The sequence below is a fragment of the Salvelinus namaycush genome, chromosome 37 (genome assembly GCF_016432855.1).
Source record: "Salvelinus namaycush isolate Seneca chromosome 37, SaNama_1.0, whole genome shotgun sequence".
Lineage (NCBI taxonomy): Eukaryota > Metazoa > Chordata > Actinopteri > Salmoniformes > Salmonidae > Salvelinus > Salvelinus namaycush.
Window position 1 is genome coordinate 16,673,765 of NC_052343.1, and position 22,418 is coordinate 16,696,182.

Below are 22,418 nucleotides of genomic sequence, written 5' to 3' on the forward strand. Positions count from 1 at the left end.
TTTTCTAATGGGTGGCCCCAGCGGGAATCGAACCCTCAAATCCTGACGTTGCAAGTGCCATGCTCTACCAACTTAGCCGCACAGTAATATATAAATGACTAGAGCTGATCAGAAGGACCTTTTCCCTCAGGCCCAAGCAGCTGTGAGGTGAGGTCGAGGCGTCTCCTCCACGGCGTCGGGGAGCGCTCCCCCCCTCAGTGCTCGGCCGATGGCTCCTTCCTGTCCGTGCAGTGCAAGTTTGTCAACACCACTGACAGGATGGTCTTGGACCTGCTGCACACGTTCAACAGGTGAGTGCCTGGAAGGGAAAGATATGCACTCTAAGCTTGCGCCCCAAATGACACCCTATTCCGTATGTGTAGTGCACTACTTTTGACCAGGGTCCATAGGGCTCTTGTCAAAAGTAGTGCACTATATCAGGGGAATAGTGTACCGTTTGGGACGCTGACATTCCCTGTTAGACCGTTGGAATCTCATCTATCACTCACTCACACAAACACACTGCTGGAGGTTTGCTTTGACCTGGCTGTGCATTGGGATCTCATCTATCACTCACTCACACAAACACACTGCTGGAGGTTTGCTTTGACCTGGCTGTGCATTGGGATCTCATCTATCACTCACTCACACAAACACACTGCTGGAGGTTTGCTTTGACCTGGCTGTGCATTGGGATCTCATCTATCACTCACTCACACAAACACACTGCTGGAGGTTTGCTTTGACCTGGCTGTGCATTGGAATCTCATCTATCACTCACTCACACAAACACACTGCTGGAGGTTTGCTTTGACCTGGCTGTGCATTGGGATCCTGTGTGTGAGTGAGACAGGTTTTGTACAAAGCTTTTTATAGTATCTGCCTCTAGATGGGAGTGTAATGCTTAGACCCGTGGACAGGATTTAGACCACTGATGCGCTGACAGGAGAACTGGGAGCCCAAATTCACTTTATTTTTCCCTCCTCGCTCTACATTTCTGACCTGATAGGATCCTATTCTTGTGTATGGTGACTGGAACATGTTATGAGGAATGGAGACGCTTGGTCTCCTGGGAACTTATTGTAATTTTCAGAATTCACATATTTTTATTTTATTTAACCTTTATTTAACTAGGCAAGTCAGTTAAAAGAACAACTTCTTATTTTCAATGACAGCCTAGGAACAGTGGGTTAACTGTTCAGGGGCAGAACGACAGAGTTTTACCTTGTCAGCTCGGGGATTCGATTTTTCAACCTTTCGGTTACTAGTCCAATGCTCTAACCACTAGGCTATCTGCCGCCCCACATTCATTAGAAATGTTTCACAGTGTCTAAAGTAAACAATGTAGTCATTCCAGATGTTTCAGATAGTCCACCAATATGTAAACTTTTCATCTGGAATGTGGGTTTGGACAAATAGTTGACACGTTGTAAGTCTCATGGAGGTGTATGACGTCCCTCTCCTTTATGTGGAAGGTTTTCAGTCCTTCTTCTTAGTTAGCGCAGCTGCAAAAATTCCAACCCTTACCACAGAGGCCTACACAAAAATGTCTACTTTCAGACCTTGAATTATAATTTTATAATAATACTTTTTGTCTTGTGTCTATTTCTGGCTAGCGGATGTTTTGACCTCCGTCTCTAGGCAACAACTGGCATCATATTCCCTACTTAGTGTTTGCACCCGGGCTTGTGCAGTGAACTCTTTGCATGATTGGCCCCCAGCCTGGCCAGGACTGTCTCTGTTATCACTCCAGGCTCCAGCCAAGGGGTCAAGAGTCAAGTTGTTCCTGGTCCTCTAAAACCTCTCAGGAACTGGTCTTAACTTCCTGCCAGCAGACATTTCTCAAATGACTCCAAGATCAAAAAACCTAAAGGAAGAGATTCCTTTTTTATATCGGCAAAACAAATAAAAGGTTGATGGCGACGACTTAGTACATGAAGTCTTTATTTTGAGGCTTCCTTTTACCGTCAAGGCAGGCGCTCTTGAAGAGAGTATTGTATGTGAATCAATGTCGTAAGTTAAAGAAATACTTTCCATCTTCGTGGAAGAGCTGACTCATTACAACTTTAATGAGTTCCTCCCTGATAACTTGAATGACTTTGTCATCTTCATGTACTGTATATTATAGTACTATAATTAGTATTGTAGTATTATAATTAGTATTATAGAGTACTGTCATGTATTTTACTCTTCTATTAGCCTATTTTAGACAGCGTGAAGTGAGAAGAGGTGTGATATCTTCCACAGGTTCCCTAAAGTATTCCAGACGTTCAGCAGCTTCAGACAGATGTTCCCAGAGGTGTCCAGTTACTGTTTCTGTGCTGACAGCAGAGGCAGGGAGCTCCCCAGCACAGGTGAGATAGATGCTACATCAACAGGTGACACACACACACACACACACACCCACACACACACACACAGGAACCATTATTTACAATAACTCTTAACTGGATTTTCATCAAGAATCAGAAATAGATATTTTTAAATAACTATTTGGTATTTGTATTTTATTAGGATCCCCGTTAGCTGTTGAGAAAGCAGCAGCTACTCTTCCTGGGGTCCACACAGAACATGAAACATGACATAATACAGAACATTAACAGACAAGAACAGCTCAACGACAGAACTACATACATTAAAAATATCACATATCAGTAGATACACACACAATATCTGGGTCAAATAGAGGAGAGGTGTTGTGAGGTGTTGCTATATCTGTTTTTTGAAACCAGGTTTGCTGTTCATTTGAGCATTATGAGATGGGAGTTCCATGCAATAATGGCTCTATATAATACTGTACGCTTTCTTGATTTTGTTCTGGATTTGGGGACTTTGAAAAGACCCCTGGTGGCATGTCTGGTGGGATAAGTGTGTGTGTCAGAACTGTGTCTAAGTTGACTATGCAAACAATTTGTGATTTTCAACACAATGTTTCTTATAAAAATGTTTTTAAAAAGTGATGCAGTCAGTCTCTCCTCAACTCTTAACCAAGAGAGACTGACATGCATAGTATTTATATCAGCCCTCTGATTACAATGAATTAAACAGTGTGTGTTAGTAAAATCCTTGTTTCCCTGTGTTCAGGTGTGGAGCTGCTGCTAGATGAGGTGTATGACACAGCCTTTTCAGGTCTGGAACCAGGCCGCTCCTTCTCCCAGACCAACATGTACCGCATCCTACAGAGGAGATTCCTGGCCATCCAGCTGGCGATGAGTGGCAGGTTCAGATGTACGTTAGTGTCATCAATCTGGCATCGTTTCTATCAGTGGTGGCTGGTGGCACTTTCATTTGTAGGACGGACTCATAGCGAATAACTAGACTGGAATCAAACACATTAAACACGCTCTTTCCATGTGTTTGATACCATTCACTTTATTCCTGCTATCATTATAAGCTGTCCTCCCGTAACCAGCCGCCTCTGGTTTCCGTTATATTTCCTGTGTTTAATTTTCTCTCTCTCCCTCTATCTGTCATGTAGGCCCCAGCCCTTGTGAGAGCGAGCGATCCGCTGGTGCCCAAGCTGGCAATGTGTTTGTGCCGTCCTGTGCTTCCAACGGGGGTTACGTGCCAACCCAGTGCCAGGCGGGTGGGCAGTGCTGGTGTGTCGACCCCACAGGGAAGGAGATCTTTGGGACACGACAACATGGAGGATCCCCTGACTGTGGTAACTAAGGAACAGTGTTGTTGGTTTCAAATAATGCTGAACACCATTTAGGTCTTCCAAACCAACAGTACAATACCATTGACTGTGCAGACAGAGAGCACACCTCAATAATCGCTTACTGAATGAAAGCTTATCTGTGTTGTTTTGTATTTTCATTTCAGGTAACTTTATTATCCCACAGGGGGAAATTCATTTGGTTATCATGCTGTACATAGAAGCCATTAAAAAACAACAGTCAATATTTTAGGCCTACAGACAATTCCTAGAAACATGCCATTTTCCCTCTACTGAACCCAGGTGCTGGAGTGAAGGACTGTACCTCTGAGCGTCGCCAGGCCCTCTCCAGGCTCCTCTCCAGCCCCTCAGGTCAGGTGCCATCAGCCAAGGACTCACAGACACACCCAGCCCCAAGCCCCCTGTCTCCATGCAGCCCCCAACTCCAACAGCTCCTGCTGGGGTCTCTTGTAGAGTCCCTTTCCGAGCGATCCGATTTAGGAGACATCCTGGCTGAGACGATCCAAGGGATGTTCCCTAGTGGGGCCATGGCCCTCAAGGCCCTAGCTCTAGCCTCCAACCCCAAGAGACTCCAGGAGAACCTGTTCGGAGGAAAGTTCTTAGGAAACGCTGGGATGTTTAACTTCACTGGGGCCGTCGGTGTCAGCGGCACGTTGAGTTTCAGTCAAGCCAGTCTGACAAACAACCAAGATCTGGTTAAACTCATCAGCTCAACCCTGGAAAACGGAGACTTCCTCTCCATCCTACGCCAAACCATCCTCTTATCCAAAGCCGAGGACAACACCCAGCTAGGTTTGTTTTGTAACTTCGTCTTGACTTTTAAAAATCATTACAAGCTATTTGTTTCTACCATCGAGGACCTCTTTGGAAACAAGTGTTTAGATAAATGTGCTGTCCACTGGGGATCCACTGTACATCTTACTGTATTAGTTGTTTTTTTACCGAAATAAATGAAAATCCTTTGAATTGAAAAGGGGAGCTGTTCAGGGTCCTGTTTGAGAGCGCCCAGTCCGGTGCTGCTGGTTGTGAGAGGGAGCCCTCTGCCCTGTACGTGCCCAGCTGTGATGACAGCGGACAGTATCAGGAGATCCAGTGCCAAGGCTCGGAGTGTTGGTGTGCTGACCCCCAGGGTCAGGAGGTCACGGGGTCACGTTCCAATGGTCAAAGGCCAAGGTGTCCGTCACGATGCGAGAGGGAGCGAGCGGTTGCCCAGAAGGTAATTACTTTATGACACTCCCCCAGCATGACTGTAAATAACTACCGAACTGACTCTTCTCTACCTGCATCCTGTCTGTAAATAACTACCATAAGGACTCTTCCCTACCTGCATCCTGTCTGTAAATAACTACAGTACTGACTCTTCTCTACCTGCATCCTGTCTGTAAATAACTACCGTACTGACTCTTCTCTACCTGCATCCTGTCTGTAAATAACTACCGAACTGACTCTTCTTTACCTGCATCCTGTCTGTAAATAACTACCATAAGGACTCTTCCCTACCTGCATCCTGTCTGTAAATAACTACCATAAGGACTCTTCTCTACCTGCATCCTGTCTGTAAATAACTACCGAACTGACTCTTCTTTACCTGCATCCTGTCTGTAAATAACTACCATAAGGACTCTTCCCTACCTGCATCCTGTCTGTAAATAACTACCGTACTGACTCTTCTTTACCTGCATCCTGTCTGTAAATAACTACCGAACTGACTCTTCTTTACCTGCATCCTGTCTGTAAATAACTACCGTACTGACTCTTCCCTACCTGCATCCTGTCTGTAAATAACTACCGTACTGACTCTTCCCTACCTGCATCCTGTCTGTAAATAACTACCGTACTGACTCTTCTCTACCTGCATCCTGTCTGTAAATAACTACCGAACTGACTCTTCTTTACCTGCATCCTGTCTGTAAATAACTACCATAAGGACTCTTCCCTACCTGCATCCTGTCTGTAAATAACTACCGTACTGACTCTTCTCTACCTGCATCCTGTCTGTAAATAACTACCGTACTGACTCTTCTCTACCTGCATCCTGTCTGTAAATAACTACCGTACTGACTCTTCTTTCTGTGCTGTATTGTAAATAACTACCGTACTGACTCTTCTTTCTGTGCTGTATTGTAAATAACTACCGTACTGACTCTTCTTTCTGTGCTCTATTGTAAATAACTACCGTACTGACTCTTCTTTCTGTGCTGTATTGTAAATAACTACCGTACTGACTCTTCTTTCTGTGCTGTATTGTAAATAACTACCGTACTGACTCTTCTTTCTGTGCTCTATTGTAAATAACTACAGTACTGACTCTTCTTTCTGTGCTGTATTGTAAATAACTACCGTACTGACTCTTCTTTCTGTGCTCTATTGTAAATAACTACCGTACTGACACTTCTTTCTGTGCTCTATTGTAAATAACTACCGTACTGACTCTTCTTTCTGTGCTGTATTTGAACTCACTTTGTATTTTTTATTGTATCTTGGTTGAAAAGTTCACATGTTGGTTACGCTGTTTGTGCAGAGAGCTTGAGAGTAAGAATTTCATTGTACTGTACTGTGTAAACCTACGATGTGCATATGCTTATAATCTTTGATACATTTTGAAGGTGAAGTCAGGCCAGGCTGCTGGGGTAGAGGTGTTCATGCCGAAGTGTGCGGAGGACGGGAGCTACGTGGCGTTGCAGTGTCTGGGAAAGAGTTGCTTCTGTCTGGACCTCCTGGGAGAGAGACACGCCACTATCCCTGTAGGACAAACTGTTCAGTGTGAGTAGGCAGATCCACCACTCATCAGAGACAGATTAAGCCTAGTCCTGGACTAAAAAACATGTTCCATGGAGATTTAAATCGCTTCTTAGTCCAAGACCAGGTTTAATCTGTGTCCGGTTAACTGGTCCATAGTGTATAGTCCATCTAGCTGTATTACCTTGTCCTGGTCCAAACTACTACATTATTAAGGGAGTAGGGTGCCCTGGTCCAAACTACTACATTATTAAGTGGGTAGGGTGCCGTGGTCCAAACTACTACATTATTAAGTGGGTAGGGTGCCCTGGTCCAAACTACCACATTATTAAGTGGGTAGGGTGCCCTGGTCTAAACTACTACATTATTAAGTGGGTAGGGTGCCGTGGTCCAAACTACTACATTATTAAGTGGGTAGGGTGCCGTGGTCCAAACTACTACATTATTAAGTGGGTAAGGTGCCCTGGTCCAAACTACTACGTTATTAAGGGAGTAGGGTGCCCTGGTCTAAACTACTACATTATTAAGGGAGTAGGGTGCCTTGGTCTAAACTACTACATTATTAAGGGAGTAGGGTGCCTTGGTCTAAACTACTACATTATTAAGGGAGTAGGGTGTCGTGGTCCAAACTACTACATTATTAAGTGGGTAGGGTGCCCTGGTCCAAACTACTACATTAATAAGTGGGTAGGGTGCCGTGGTCCAAACTACTACATTATTAAGTGGGTAGGGTGCCCTGGTCCAAACTACTACATTATTAAGTGGGTAGGGTGCCCTGGTCCAAACTACCACATTATTAAGTGGGTAGGGTGCCCTGGTCCAAACTACTACATTATTAAGTGGGTAAGGTGCCCTGGTCCAAACTACTACATTATTAAGGGGGTAGGGTGCCTTGGTCTAAACTACTACATTATTTAAGGGAGTAGGGTGTCATTTTGGACATAACAATTGTTTGAGCTATTCCTCTGTCTCCAGGTCCTCCCCCTCTCTCTCCCCTTCCCTCCCCAGGGCCAGCTCCAGGCTCCTGTTCCCTGGCGGTGGCTGAGGTGGACCAGTTCCAGGAGGAGGCTGAGCGTCTGGTCCTCCTCTCCAACAGCTCCCACGTCCCTCTGGGCTACAGGTAACCCTGAAGAAGACCGTGTGCCGACACCTGGGTGTTTACCCATCACATTGTTGGACCATGTATAGAGTGTGACTATATTTATTTATAATATTAATAATACGTTGTATTTAAATAAAAACACTGTACTATTCCGTTAGTCAGCACCTCTCCAACATGTGTATGTGTCAACTCATGCTTTTCTGCGTGATGTTCTCCTCTGGGGCTCAGCTACCTGCTGGCTGAAGGCGTCCGTCTGACCTCTGACGAGCTACTCCACGCCCTCTCCTCCTCCCACCAGACCACTTTGCTCTCTGATAGGCTGCTGAGCCACTCCCACTCTGCTCTACGACTGGCTGCCCACTCCAGTACGTCTGGTGTGATGTCATATCCTCTGGATGTGATGTCATATCCTCTGCGTGATGTGCTCCACTACTTGTTTCTTTCATTGCCATGAGTTAACTACTAAAGAGTGTTCGGTGGCTACTGTTGTAATATTTAGTGTCATCTCAATGTCATTGTTTCTCTGTCATAGTGTTTTTTGTTGTTGTTATTAACTGAAACATGTCTATAATATTGCAGTCAACACGGTGTGAACCTACGTATTTTCTCTCCCCAGCCCTGCGGTTCTATTGGCAGAGCCAGCAGGCAGTGTCTGTGGAGGAGAGACAGTCTCTACTGCTGGGCTACCAGCCCTACAGGCCCCAGTGTGATGCCCACAGACAGTGGCTGCCCACCCAGTGCCACCCCAGCACAGGTCAGAGTCACACCTCCAACCCAGCTCTGCATTGTAACTGTAGTAGTGTAATACAAGCCACAGTACAGGTCATTATACCTTCTCATTTACATTTAAGTCATTTAGCAGACGCTCTTATCCAGAGCGACTTACAAATTGGAAAGTTCATACATATTCATCCTGGTCCCCCCGTGGGAATTGAACCCTGGTCCCCCCGTGGGAATTGAACCCACAACCCTGGCGTTGCAAGCGCCATGCTCTACCAACTGAGCCACACGGGACCACGTGTTCTCTAGACCCTTCTAGAAGGACACCTCTCATAATGAGCAACATCTCATTGTCTCATTCATAATATGTTTGTTGGAAACAGATAAGACTAATAAAGTAGCTACAGTAGTGTTATATTGACTGAGTTGTAACTGTCTCCAGGTCAGTGTTATATTGACTGAGTTGTAACTGTCTCCAGGTCAGTGCTATATTGACTGAGGTGTAACTGTCTCCAGGTCAGTGTTATATTGACTGAGTTGTAACTGTCTCCAGGTCAGTGTTATATTGACTGAGTTGTAACTGTCTCCAGGTCAGTGTTATATTGACTGAGTTGTAACTGTCTCCAGGTCAGTGTTATATTGACTGAGTTGTAACTGTATCCAGGTCAGTGTTATATTGACTGAGTTGTAACTGTCTCCAGGTCAGTACTATATTGACTGAGTTGTAACTGTCTCCAGGTCAGTACTATATTGACTGAGTTGTAACTGTCTCCAGGTCAGTGCTATATTGACTGAGTTGTAACTGTCTCCAGGTCAGTGTTATATTGACTGAGTTGTAACTGTCTCCAGGTCAGTGTTATATTGACTGAGTTGTAACTGTCTCCAGGTCAGTGTTATATTGACTGAGTTGTAACTGTCTCCAGGTCAGTGTTATATTGACTGAGTTGTAACTGTCTCCAGGTCAGTGCTATATTGACTGAGTTGTAACTGTCTCCAGGTCAGTGCTATATTGACTGAGGTGTAACTGTCTCCAGGTCAGTGTTATATTGACTGAGTTGTAACTGTCTCCAGGTCAGTGTTATATTGACTGAGTTGTAACTGTCTCCAGGTCAGTGTTATATTGACTGAGTTGTAACTGTCTCCAGGTCAGTACTATATTGACTGAGTTGTAACTGTCTCCAGGTCAGTGCTATATTGACTGAGTTGTAACTGTCTCCAGGTCAGTGCTATATTGACTGAGTTGTAACTGTCTCCAGGTCAGTGTTATATTGACTGAGTTGTAACTGTCTCCAGGTCAGTGTTATATTGACTGAGTTGTAACTGTCTCCAGGTCAGTACTATATTGACTGAGTTGTAACTGTCTCCAGGTCAGTACTATATTGACTGAGTTGTAACTGTCTCCAGGTCAGTACTATATTGACTGAGTTGTAACTGTCTCCAGGTCAGTGTTGGTGTGTGGATGAGGAAGGAGGATACATCCCAGCTTCCCTGACCAGTCGCTCCCTGCAGAGACCACAGTGTAAGACAGGACATATTTTCTCACTGACTTTCATTGTTCTGTATGTAAGGACAACACTCCTCCCACCTGCTGTTGTCGATGTTGAATGATTTGAGTTGTTTTCTGGAAATCTCCTCTCGTCTTCCAGGCCAGACCCGGTGTCAGAGAGGTTATGCTCAGGCTCTGCTCTCTGACTGGACACAGTCCTCCTACGACCCCACTTGTGAAGAGGTGAATATCCTCACCAGAATGTGGAGCATAAATATCAGGAAATTAATTCGTTTTGTTTTATTCTGCAGTAATTCTGCTCTGTCTGTCTCCTTGTTGTAACTTCTGTCTGTCTCCTCCTTGTTGTAACTTCTGTCTGTCTCCTCCTTGTTGTAACTTCTGTCTGTTTCCTTTTTGCTGTAACTTCTGTCTGTTTCCTTTTTGCTGTAACTTCTGTCTCCTCCTTGCTGTAACTTCTGTCTGTCTCCTCCTTGCTGTAACTTCTGTCTGTCTCCTCCTTGCTGTAACTTCTGTCTGTGTCTCAGAGGGGTTGGTATAAAGCACGACACCAGTTTCTATTGGACTATAAAGTCTTCTTCTATTGTCCTGTATGTACAGTATGTGTCCTTGATAACAGTGGTTGTGGTGCTGTCTGTGTGTTTCCAGAGTGGCCAGTTCTCTGTGCTCCAGAAGGGGTCTTCAGGTGGAGGTGGAGCCTGGTGTGTCAGTCCTGTTTCTGGGGAAACCATCCGGCCTGCTACCCTGAGTCCCAGTGGAGACCTCACATGTACTGACCTGTTTAACACACTCCACATATAACAATCATCACATATAACAATCAATCACATATAACAATCAATACATATAACAATCAATCACATATAACAATCAACACATATAACAATCAATCACATATAACAATCAACACATATAAAAAATCAATCACATATAACAATCAGTCACATATAACAATCAATCACATATAACAATCAATCACATATAACAATCAATCACATATAACAATCAAATATAACAATCAATCACATAACAATCAACATATATAACAATCAATCACTTAGTGGTTCAACCATTTTGGGACAGACATGTTCATATACTTCCCTTTTGAAGAAATATAATTACATTTTATAACACATTGTATATCAAGTCCATCTGAAGGACTCAACTATTTCACATCTTGTTTGGCGTCTGCAATTTGCTAAATCAAAAGGTTGAACATGTATAACAGGATGAACCCATCTCCTCTGTCCTCCATGTGTCTCTCTAGGTCCTAGCTGGTGTCAGTTGTTGAACGACAGAGGTCAGTCTGTGGTGGGTTATGAGCCGGAGTGCCAGGTGGATGGAAGGCTGTTCTCCCCGCTGCAGTGTGACCAGACAGACTGCTGGTGTGTGTCTCAGACAGATGGACAGGAGCTGCCTGGAACCAGGACCCCACGCGGCACCGGGAAGACCCCAGCCTGTGACAGTAAGTCTGGTATATATGTCCTGGATGTTTAAAGATGGCCACAGGTGTTTACATAAACACACACACACGGACGGGCGCGTTTATTTGGCCAATAACAATATCCCATCTGTTACCAAAAGCTTATTCTATCTGTACAAATAGAAAGACAAACACTTCATATTAAAATTCACTATTTATTTACACATCTCAGTAAAACTTTGTCTTCCATCTATTTACCTGTATTCTCTCTGTCTCCAGGTCCCCAGTGTCCCTCTCCGTTCTCTGACATCACCGTTACCCACGGTGACGTGGTCTGTCGCTCTGACGTGATTGGTGGCCAGCAGAACTGTGACCTCATCTGTCACCTGGGTTACGAAAGCACACTTCCTGTAAACATGCAGTTACTGTGTGACGTGGAGACCAGAGCCTGGGTGACAGAGGCCCCACTTCCTCAAGCCTGTCAGAGTAACTAACCACACACCACATCAAACAAACACCCCATATTCTGTCTGTCTGGCTGGCTGGCTGGCTCTCTACCTCTCTCTGGCTCTGTACAGTAGAGATTTTTTATTATCCCTAAAATGCATTATGTCTCTCTCTATCTGTGTCTCGCTCTCTCTCTCTCTCTCTCTCTCTCTCTCTCTCTCTCTATCTGTCTCTCTCTCACTCTGTCTCTCACACTCTGTCTCTCTATCTGTCTCTCTCTCTCACTCTCCCTCTCTCTTGTTTTCTCTCTCCGAGAGTATCTCTGTCTCTCTCTCAATTTCTGAATATTCAAACCGTATTGGGACTTTTGGTTTGCCTCAATGACCTAGAAAATATCTCAAGCTTTCTGTTAAAAGATGTAACTTCTGCCAAGCTTGACATTATCTGATTTAGCAGATGTACATTTACCACAGTGTGTAGTCTAACACAGAATGACCAGACAGACCTCCACAGTGTGTAGTATAACACAGAATGACCAGACCTCCACAGTGTGTAGTATAACACAGAATGACCAGACCTCCACAGTGTGTAGTATAACACAGAATGACCAGACCTCCACAGTGTGTAGTCTAACACAGAATGACCAGACCTCCACAGTGTGTAGTCTAACACAGAATGACCAGACCTCCACAGTGTGTAGTCTAACACAGAATGACCAGACCTCCACAGTGTGTAGTATAACACAGAATGACCATACCTTCACAGTGTGTAGTCTAACACAGAATGACCAGACCTCTACAGTGTGTAGTCTAACACAGAATGACCATACCTTCACAGTGTGTAGTATAACACAGAATGACCAGACAGACTTCCACAGTGTGTAGTATAACACAGAATGACCAGACAGACTTCCACAGTGTGTAGTATAACACAGAATGACCAGACCTCCACAGTGTGTAGTCTAACACAGAATGACCAGACCTCTACAGTGTGTAGTATAACACAGAATGACCAGACAGACCTCCACAGTGTGTAGTATAACACAGAATGACCAGACCTCCACAGTGTGTAGTATAACACAGAATGACCAGACCTCCACAGTGTGTAGTCTAACACAGAATGACCAGACCTCTACAGTGTGTAGTCTAACACAGAATGACCAGACCTCCACAGTGTGTAGTATAACACAGAATGACCATACCTTCACAGTGTGTAGTCTAACACAGAATGACCAGACAGACTTCCACAGTGTGTAGTCTAACACAGAATGACCAGACCTCTACAGTGTGTAGTCTAACACAGAATGACCATACCTTCACAGTGTGTAGTATAACACAGAATGACCAGACAGACCTCCACAGTGTGTAGTATAACACAGAATGACCAGACAGACCTCCACAGTGTGTAGTATAACACAGAATGACCAGACAGACCTCCACAGTGTGTAGTATAATACAGAATGACCAGACAGACCTCCACAGTGTGTAGTATAATACAGAATGACCAGACAGACCTCCACAGTGTGTAGTATAACACAGAATGACCAGACAGACCTCCACAGTGTGTAGTATAATACAGAATGACCAGACCTCCACAGTGTGTAGTATAACACAGAATGACCAGACAGACCTCCACAGTGTGTAGTATAACACAGAATGACCAGACAGACCTCCACAGTGTGTAGTATAACACAGAATGACCAGACAGACCTCCACAGTGTGTAGTATAACACAGAATGACCAGACAGACCTCCACAGTGTGTAGTATAACACAGAATGACCAGACAGACCTCCACAGTGTGTAGTATAACACAGAATGACCAGACAGACCTCCACAGTGTGTAGTATAACACAGAATGACCAGACAGACCTCCACAGTGTGTAGTATAATACAGAATGACCAGACAGACCTCCACAGTGTGTAGTATAACACAGAATGACCAGACCTCCACAGTGTGTAGTATAACACAGAATGATCAGACCTCTACAGTGTGTAGTCTAACACAGAATGACCAGACCTCCACAGTGTGTAGTATAACACAGAATGACCAGACCTCCACAGTGTGTAGTATAACACAGAATGACCAGACAGACCTCCACAGTGTGTAGTATAACACAGAATGACCAGACAGACCTCCACAGTGTGTAGTATAACACAGAATGACCAGACAGACCTCCACAGTGTGTAGTATAACACAGAATGACCAGACCTCCAGTGTGTAGTATAACACAGAATGACCAGACCTCCAGTGTGTAGTATAACACAGAATGACCAGACCTCCAGTGTGTAGTATAACACAGAATGACCAGACCTCCAGTGTGTAGTCTAACACAGAATGACCAGACCTCCAGTGTGTAGTATAACACAGAATGACCAGACCTCCAGTGTGTAGTATAACACAGAATGACCAGACCTCCAGTGTATAGTATAACACAGAATGACCAGACCTCCAGTGTGTAGTATAACACAGAATGACCAGACCTCCAGTGTGTAGTATAACACAGAATGACCAGACCTCCAGTGTGTAGTATAACACAGAATGACCAGACTTCCTGTCTGTCTGAAAAACAGGGTAATATGACAAATGCTCACAGGAGTTGACATTCAGTCATAACACTCATAGACTATCTAGTAGTGAAAGTGTCCTGATGTTAAAGGGAAGTTGTTTTCTCCCTCAGCGTTCAGTTGTTGCTCATGTCTGACTGTTTACGTCTCTCTTGGACCGTTGATGCGTCACACTGTAATCAGTGCTGTGTACAGTTTGATGGAATCACTGTGTGTTTGGCAGGGCTTTGGAGTCTAGACTTCATGATGTCATGTCTCTGTGTCATGTCTCTGCCTCTGTCTCTGTGTGTTCCAGGACTTCAGGTGCTGCAAACCGTCCAGACCTCTGTGGTGCTCCAGCTCGCCCTGCCTCCAGGCCAGGGATCCTGCAGCTCCTCCCTTCACTCCAGCCTGCAGACCTCTCTACTCCACGACATGAGGGCCAAGGGTCTCTGCAGCCTGCAGGTTGGTGTGTGTGTGTCTGCCATCTACTGTTGCAATAACAGCTAGTGAAAACCATGTGTAACTTGCTTTGAATGGAAAGGTGCCTGCAGGAGACACTCCAGAACCTGAACTAATGCAAAACATACCTTCTTAGAAAACACTCAACTCATTAACTACAGATGTATTCATAAACGGAGCCCTAAAAGCTCTCTAGAAAATTTACAGGCATGATTTAATGATTTAATGATATGGACTTTATTGATTTGCATATGACTGTTTTGTACTACAGCTGGTTGTCTATAGTTGACTGAGGAAGTCTCGTCCGAGACAGAACTGTGACGCAAAGCAGCTTGATGCACAAGTACACCCACTGGACAGAACGCTGGTTGGCTCGTTACAGATGTAGGATCTTCATTTGAGCCAGTTTGCTAGAGCAGGAAAATAGTCCTCCAGCAACAGGAAATATGAATTATTATGTTGATTATAATTATTGAGCAATTTTGTAAGGGTTGATACCTTTTTCATAAAGGAAAATCAAGTCTGAAAGTGGGAATTACAAACTTCAGAAGCCTTTTTAAACCTCAAATACTCTACAAAGTTTAAAATGCCCTGCATTGCAGGAAAGTTCTCCTGCGGCAGGGAGATCAAATTAAGATTGTACATCTGTACAGGTTGGCTAACTACTGTGTCTCTCCTGTTCTAGCTGATGTTCAGCTCTGTGTCAGTGTGAGACGAGTCTGTACAGGTTGACTAACTACTGTGACCTTCAGCTCTGTGTCAGTGTGAGACGAGTCTGTACAGGTTGACTAACTACTGTGTCTCCTGTTCTAGCTGATGTTCAGCTCTGTGTCAGTGTGAGACGAGTCTGTACAGGTTGACTAACTACTGTGACCTTCAGCTCTGTGTCAGTGTGAGACGAGTCTGTACAGGTTGACTAACTACTGTGACCTTCAGCTCTGTGTCAGTGTGAGACGAGTCTGTACAGGTTGACTAACTACTGTGACGTTCAGCTCTGTGTCAGTGTGAGACGAGTCTGTACAGGTTGACTAACTACTGTGACCTTCAGCTCTGTGTCAGTGTGAGACGAGTCTGTACAGGTTGACTAACTACTGTGACCTTCAGCTCTGTGTCAGTGTGAGACGAGTCTGTACAGGTTGACTAACTACTGTGACCTTCAGCTCTGTGTCAGTGTGAGACGAGTCTGTACAGGTTGACTAACTACTGTGTCTCCTGTTCTAGCTGATGTTCAGCTCTGTGTCAGTGTGAGACGAGTCTGTACAGGTTGACTAACTACTGTGACCTTCAGCTCTGTGTCAGTGTGAGACGAGTCTGTACAGGTTGACTAACTACTGTGACGTTCAGCTCTGTGTCAGTGTGAGACGAGTCTGTACAGGTTGACTAACTACTGTGACCTTCAGCTCTGTGTCAGTGTGAGACGAGTCTGTACAGGTTGACTAACTACTGTGACCTTCAGCTCTGTGTCAGTGTGAGACGAGTCTGTACAGGTTGACTAACTACTGTGTCTCTCCTGTTCTAGCTGATGTTCAGCTCTGTGTCAGTGTGTGATGAGTCGTCCGTCTCTGTAGAGTGTGTGAGTGAGGAAAGCGTCAGTGTTCAGGTCAGCTGGAGGGCTCTTCTCTCAGACCTTCCTGTCTCTGTTCTGCCGGACCTGCATGACGTCGGTAAGGAGCACAGACAATATTTCTCAAATATTTCTCAATGAAAGCCAGAAATACTGTCTCACACCCGTTAAAGATGTTTCAAGACTAGTTTATGCATTTTAAACTTTGACTTAGTGTGTATATTGTATTGGAGGTGTGCAACGCGCCTTTTCATGTTTCATTGAATGGTACAACAGAAGTATTTGTGGATTGTAAGTCATTAGTGAATCATCTGTTTCCAGACGTGGCGCTCAGTGAGGACAGGCTGTTGGATGGGCTGCTAGGCCTGATGGGTAGTGACCCCTACCGCTCCCTCTTGACCTCTGAACCCAGAGTCCTCTCTACCTCAGCACCCGACTTTGGCTGTTCCCATGGCTACCAGCGTGTTGGAACAGGATGTGGTACGTCCTTATTACCTGTCCCCCTAAAACACAACCTGGTCTGAACTACTGTATATCAGTTCATATGAAATAAAACTGCCTACTTACTGATTTACTAAAGGTCATGACCCGGGTTGACAGCATTATTAGTAACTGAATGTATAACACACCCTCTCTTTCTCTCTCTCTCTCTCTCTCTTCTCCATCTTTCTTTTCTCTCTCTCCCTCTCTCTCTCTCCATCTTTCTTTTCTCTCTCTCTCCCTCCCCTCTCTCGCTCGCTCTCTCGCTCTCTCTCTCTCCATCTTTCTTTTCACTCTCTCCCTCTCTCTCACCCCCTCTCTCTCACCCCCTCTCTCTCACCCCCTCTCTCTCACCCCCTCTCTCTCACCCCCTCTCTCTCACCCCCTCTCTCTCGCCCACTCTCTCTCTCTCTCTCTCTCTCTCTCCTATAGTGGTGTGTCCTGCGGGTATGTTTTCCAGTGGAGGTGTGTGTTCTCCCTGTCCTCAGGGCTCCTACCAAGACCAGGAGGGGACAGACTTCTGTACCATCTGTCCTAAAGGCACGTCCACTAACGGAGCTTCCACTGCCACACACTGTGAGTGAGGAGATGGGAGACATGGAACTCTTTGGGTTCCTTATTACCACTGGCTTTCTGTTGCTCAGCTCACCCAGTGTGAGAGAGCATTGGGGGAGTATATTTGACTTTATTATTATGTAGATCTATGATATTTACTAAGGTCTAGGACCATCGTCCTATCCCCTAAACATAGGCATCTTAACTGCTCAACTCACCATGTATATGTGTGTTTTGTGATGTCCAGGTTTGACAGAGTGCCAGCGCAGTGGCCTGAGGTGTTCAGAGGGAGGGGACTTCCTGTCGGCCCAGCAGGACATCCAGACCAGGAGGTGGCGCTGTGTGACGTCCAGCGGAGAGCAGCTGGAGTGGACATCCACTGGCCAGCCTCTGTCTGAGGGAGAATGTTCAGGTACTGTCTGGGACAGCGTTTTAAGAACAAAGAGTATCTTGTATTGCTGCCCCAGGAAGTGAATGTATTGTCTCTGTGGACTGGAGACAAACAAACAGTTTGAGCGTGAAGTTCTTAGTCAGGTGACTCAGGTCTATTGAAGTATTTTTTGTGGACCAGTGTTTTAACACATGGCTGTAACATCAACAGATACCTGAGTCACACTGTATGCGTCCTGAATGGCGCCATACTTCCTATTTTGGCCAGGGACCATTGGGCTTTGGTCAAAAGTAGTGTACTTCATAGGGTGCCAGTTGGACCACTTGCGGTGACTCAGGTTCTGTCTGAGGATCACTAGAGAGAGACTAAACCTAGGAATCATGCTCCACAATGTTATTAGGATTTGAAGCACTGACGACTGAGGTTAAGAGTTTTGTGTGTGACCTCTACTTGTGTTGCTATGCTCTTAGTCAACAGGTCAAAGCTGCAACCTTTCTTGTACTTTGTTTTTTATTTTTTTAACATATTACGTCAAGTGGTATATTTCTACATATTATATATACAGTACAGGAATGACTGAGGTGCTAGAGCAATGTCAATTTGTCGTGTAAGCAAGAGAAAAACACATTCAAAAACAAAAAAAGGAATTTCGGAAGTTTGGCTATTTTTTTTGTGAGTCAAGACACCTTCATTGTTTTGTTGTGTATCCTAATATTTCCCTTCCTCCTTCTGCAGTTCTGGAGAGGTTTGAGACAGTTCCCAGATCAGTGTTTTCTCTAGCAGCAGAAGACTATGTTGTCCTCAGCTCAGAGACGTCAGACACGGCCATGGAGAAACAACTCAGGACGTGTGTGTCAGGTGAGGTCACTGTGGAAAGTTACATTTAAAAAAAATAAGTTGTCGTCTTTCCACAATAAAAGGATGTGTCACAAATGGCAACCGATTCCCTGTAGTGTGCTACTTTTTACTACAGGCCTATGGACCCTGGTCAAAAGTCATACACTATATAGGGAATAGGGTGCAATTTCTGACACAATACAAGTGTTTATATACCAAACCCACTAGTGTAAAACATTGGTTATGTTTGTGTCAATCCCCAGCTTGTGCCCAGGTCCAGACGTGTCTTTACGTTGTCCTTTACGCAGAAGAAGGACAAAGTCACTGTGAACTCTACAGCACCGACGCTGCTAACATCCAATGTGAAACCTCTGAACAAGTATGGGACGTCCACAATCTGTCTTTTTCCTCCCTCCACAGTATGGACCCGTCCCAAATGGAACCCACATTTCTTATATAGTGCTCTGTGGGCTCTGGTCAAAAGCAGGGGTGGAAAAAGTACTCAGTTGTCATACTTGAGTAAAAGTAAAGATACTTTAACAGAAAATAACTCAAGTGAAAGTGAGTCATCCAAAATGTATATAAATAGTAAAGTACAGATACCCTAAAAAAACAACTTAAGTAGTACTTTAAAGTATTTTTACTGAAGTACTTTACACCACTGGTCAAAAGCAGTGCTCTATAAAGGGTGTAGTGTGCTATTTGGGAAGCAACCTATGTCATGTTGGTGTGTTGTGCACAGTGCTTTCATCAGGTATCACCTACACTGCTGGCTCTGTACCCCTGATTCACACTACAGGAGATAGAAGAGGGTTACAGGGTCATTAACTGGCTCTGGACCCCTGATTCACACTACAGGAGATAGAAGAGGGTTACAGGGTCATTAACTGGCTCTGGACCCCTGATTCACACTACAGGAGATAGAAGAGGGTTACAGGGTCATTAACTGGCTCTGTACCCCTGATTCACACTACAGGAGATAGAAGAGGGTTACAGGGTCATTATACCCCTGATTCACACTACAGGAGATAGAAGAGAGTTACAGGGTCATTAGCTGGCTCTGGACCCCTGATTCACACTACAGGAGATAGAAGAGGGTTACAGGGTCATTAGCTGGCTCTGGACCCCTGATTCACACTACAGGAGATAGAATAGGGTTACAGGGTCATTAGCTGGCTCTGGACCCCTGATTCACACTACAGGATATAGAATAGGGTTACAGGGTCATTAGCTGGCTCTGTACCCCTGATTCACACTACAGGAGATAGAAGAGGGTTACAGGGTCATTAACTGGCTCTGTACCCCTGATTCACACTACAGGAGATAGAAGAGGGTTACAGGGTCATTAGCTGGCTCTGGACCCCTGATTCACACTACAGGAGATAGAAGAGGGTTACAGGGTCATTAACTGGCTCTGTACCCCTGATTCACACTACAGGAGATAGAAGAGTGTTACAGGGTCATTAACTGGCTCTAGACCCCTGATTCACACTACAGGAGATAGAAGAGGGTTACAGGGTCATTAACTGGCTCTGGACCCCTGATTCACACTACAGGAGATAGAAGAGGGTTACAGGGTCATTAACTGGCTCTGGACCCCTGATTCACACTACAGGAGATAGAAGAGTGTTACAGGGTCATTAACTGGCTCTAGACCCCTGATTCACACTACAGGAGATAGAAGAGGGTTACAGGGTCATTAGCTGGCTCTGGACCCCTGATTCACACTACAGGAGATAGAAGAGGGTTACAGGGTCATTAACTGGCTCTGTACCCCTGATTCACACTACAGGAGATAGAAGAGTGTTACAGGGTCATTAACTGGCTCTAGACCCCTGATTCACACTACAGGAGATAGAAGAGGGTTACAGGGTCATTAACTGGCTCTGGACCCCTGATTCACACTACAGGAGATAGAAGAGGGTTACAGGGTCATTAGCTGGCTCTGGACCCCTGATTCACACTACAGGAGATAGAAGAGGGTTACAGGGTCATTAACTGGCTCTGTACCCCTGATTCACACTACAGGAGATAGAAGAGGGTTACAGGGTCATTAACTGGCTCTGTACCCCTGATTCACACTACAGGAGATAGAAGAGGGTTACAGGGTCATTATACCCCTGATTCACACTACAGGAGATAGAAGAGTGTTACAGGGTCATTAACTGGCTCTAGACCCCTGATTCACACTACAGGAGATAGAAGAGGGTTACAGGGTCATTAACTGGCTCTGGACCCCTGATTCACACTACAGGAGATAGAAGAGGGTTACAGGGTCATTAACTGGCTCTGGACCCCTGATTCACACTACAGGAGATAGAAGAGGGTTACAGGGTCATTAACTGGCTCTGGACCCCTGATTCACACTACAGGAGATAGAAGAGGGTTACAGGGTCATTAGCTGCCTCTGGACCCCTGATTCACACTACAGGAGATAGAAGAGGGTTACAGGGTCATTAGCTGGCTCTGGACCCCTGATTCACACTACAGGAGATAGAAGAGGGTTACAGGGTCATTAGCTGGCTCTGGACCCCTGATTCACACTACAGGAGATAGAAGAGGGTTACAGGGTCATTATACCCCTGATTCACACTACAGGGGATAGAAGAGGGTTACAGGGTCATTATACCCCTGATTCACACTACAGGAGATAGCAGAGGGTTACAGGGTAATTAACTGGCTCTGTACCCCTGATTTACACTACAGGAGATAGAAGAGGGTTACAGGGTCATTATACCCCTGATTCACACTACAGGAGATAGAAGAGGGTTACAGGGTCATTAGCTGGCTCTGGACCCCTGATTCACACTACAGGAGATATAATAGGGTTACAGGGTCATTAGCTGGCTCTGGACCCCTGATTCACACTACAGGAGGTAGAAGAGGGTTACAGGGTCATTATACCCATGATTCACACTACAGGAGATAGAAGAGGGTTACAGGGTCATTAGCTGGCTCTGGACCCCTGATTCACACTACAGGAGATATAATAGGGTTACAGGGTCATTAGCTGGCTCTGGACCCCTGATTCACACTACAGGAGATAGAATAGGGTTACAGGGTCATTAGCTGGCTCTGGACCCCTGATTCACACTACAGGAGATAGAAGAGGGTTACAGGGTCATTAACTGGCTCTGTACCCCTGATTCACACTACAGGAGATAGAATAGGGTTACAGGGTCATTAGGGGTCATCTAATCAAACAAGGAGCATCACTATAATCTCTCAGAAATGTTACTATCGTATTATATTCAATTATTCATTGCAAATCAACACACCAAATTGACATAGTAGGTTTGATGTGTTCGAAACTGTTTGGCTGTAACTGCTGTTTCCATTTGATATTGTTGGGTGTGTGATAACTTTTTCAAGTGTTCCCTTTCCTTGTGATTCCCAGACCAAAGGGTTCCTGGGAAATGCAGGTGCTGATATGTTCCAGAAGCTGCGCTGTTCTCTGAAGGTGAACGGGGCTGACAGACACGACGTCACGGTCATCAGGAAGAAAGGTTCAGTATGAGCTTGTTTGTCCTCTTATAAAGTGACTCTGCTGAAATCCACAACGTCCATCCTGTTCTTTGTGCTCCCCTCTCATAGCAGTCCATGAAGTCCTCTCTCTCTAGCTCCTCTCACAGCAGTCCATGAAGTCCTCTCTCTCTAGCTCCTCTCACAGCAGTCCATGAAGTCCTCTCTCTCTAGCTCCTCTCATAGCAGTCCATGAAGTCCTCTCTCTCTAGCTCCTCTCACAGCAGTCCATGAAGTCCTCTCTCTCTAGCTCCTCTCACAGCAGTCCATGAAGTCCTCTCTCTCTAGCTCCTCTCACAGCAGTCCATGAAGTCCTCTCTCTCTAGCTCCTCTCACAGCAGTCCATGAAGTCCTCTCTCTCACAGCAGTCCATGAAGTCCTCTCTCTCTAGCTCCTCTCACAGCAGTCCATGAAGTCCTCTCTCTCTAGCTCCTCTCACAGCAGTCCATGAAGTCCTCTCTCTCACAGCA

At 45.2% G+C, this 22,418-nt stretch overlaps 1 protein-coding gene across 1 annotated transcript in view; it reads left to right on the plus strand.

The window, feature by feature from the left end:
* The window catches only part of tg (thyroglobulin), a 77,999-nt gene that overhangs the window by 2,565 nt on the left and 53,016 nt on the right, over positions 1–22,418 (plus strand). Inside the window, exons 5-27 of the mRNA XM_038977455.1 lie at positions 131–290; positions 2,227–2,333; positions 3,064–3,207; positions 3,458–3,643; positions 3,941–4,450; positions 4,633–4,874; positions 6,265–6,421; positions 7,406–7,517; positions 7,728–7,864; positions 8,116–8,253; positions 9,661–9,738; positions 9,866–9,948; positions 10,372–10,492; positions 10,991–11,188; positions 11,426–11,632; positions 14,454–14,614; positions 16,119–16,263; positions 16,485–16,643; positions 17,076–17,219; positions 17,446–17,610; positions 18,325–18,447; positions 18,690–18,805; positions 21,824–21,932. Of these exons, the coding sequence (XP_038833383.1) occupies positions 131–290; positions 2,227–2,333; positions 3,064–3,207; positions 3,458–3,643; positions 3,941–4,450; positions 4,633–4,874; positions 6,265–6,421; positions 7,406–7,517; positions 7,728–7,864; positions 8,116–8,253; positions 9,661–9,738; positions 9,866–9,948; positions 10,372–10,492; positions 10,991–11,188; positions 11,426–11,632; positions 14,454–14,614; positions 16,119–16,263; positions 16,485–16,643; positions 17,076–17,219; positions 17,446–17,610; positions 18,325–18,447; positions 18,690–18,805; positions 21,824–21,932 (3,702 nt within the window). The remainder of the gene's footprint in view (positions 1–130; positions 291–2,226; positions 2,334–3,063; positions 3,208–3,457; positions 3,644–3,940; positions 4,451–4,632; positions 4,875–6,264; positions 6,422–7,405; positions 7,518–7,727; positions 7,865–8,115; positions 8,254–9,660; positions 9,739–9,865; positions 9,949–10,371; positions 10,493–10,990; positions 11,189–11,425; positions 11,633–14,453; positions 14,615–16,118; positions 16,264–16,484; positions 16,644–17,075; positions 17,220–17,445; positions 17,611–18,324; positions 18,448–18,689; positions 18,806–21,823; positions 21,933–22,418) is intronic.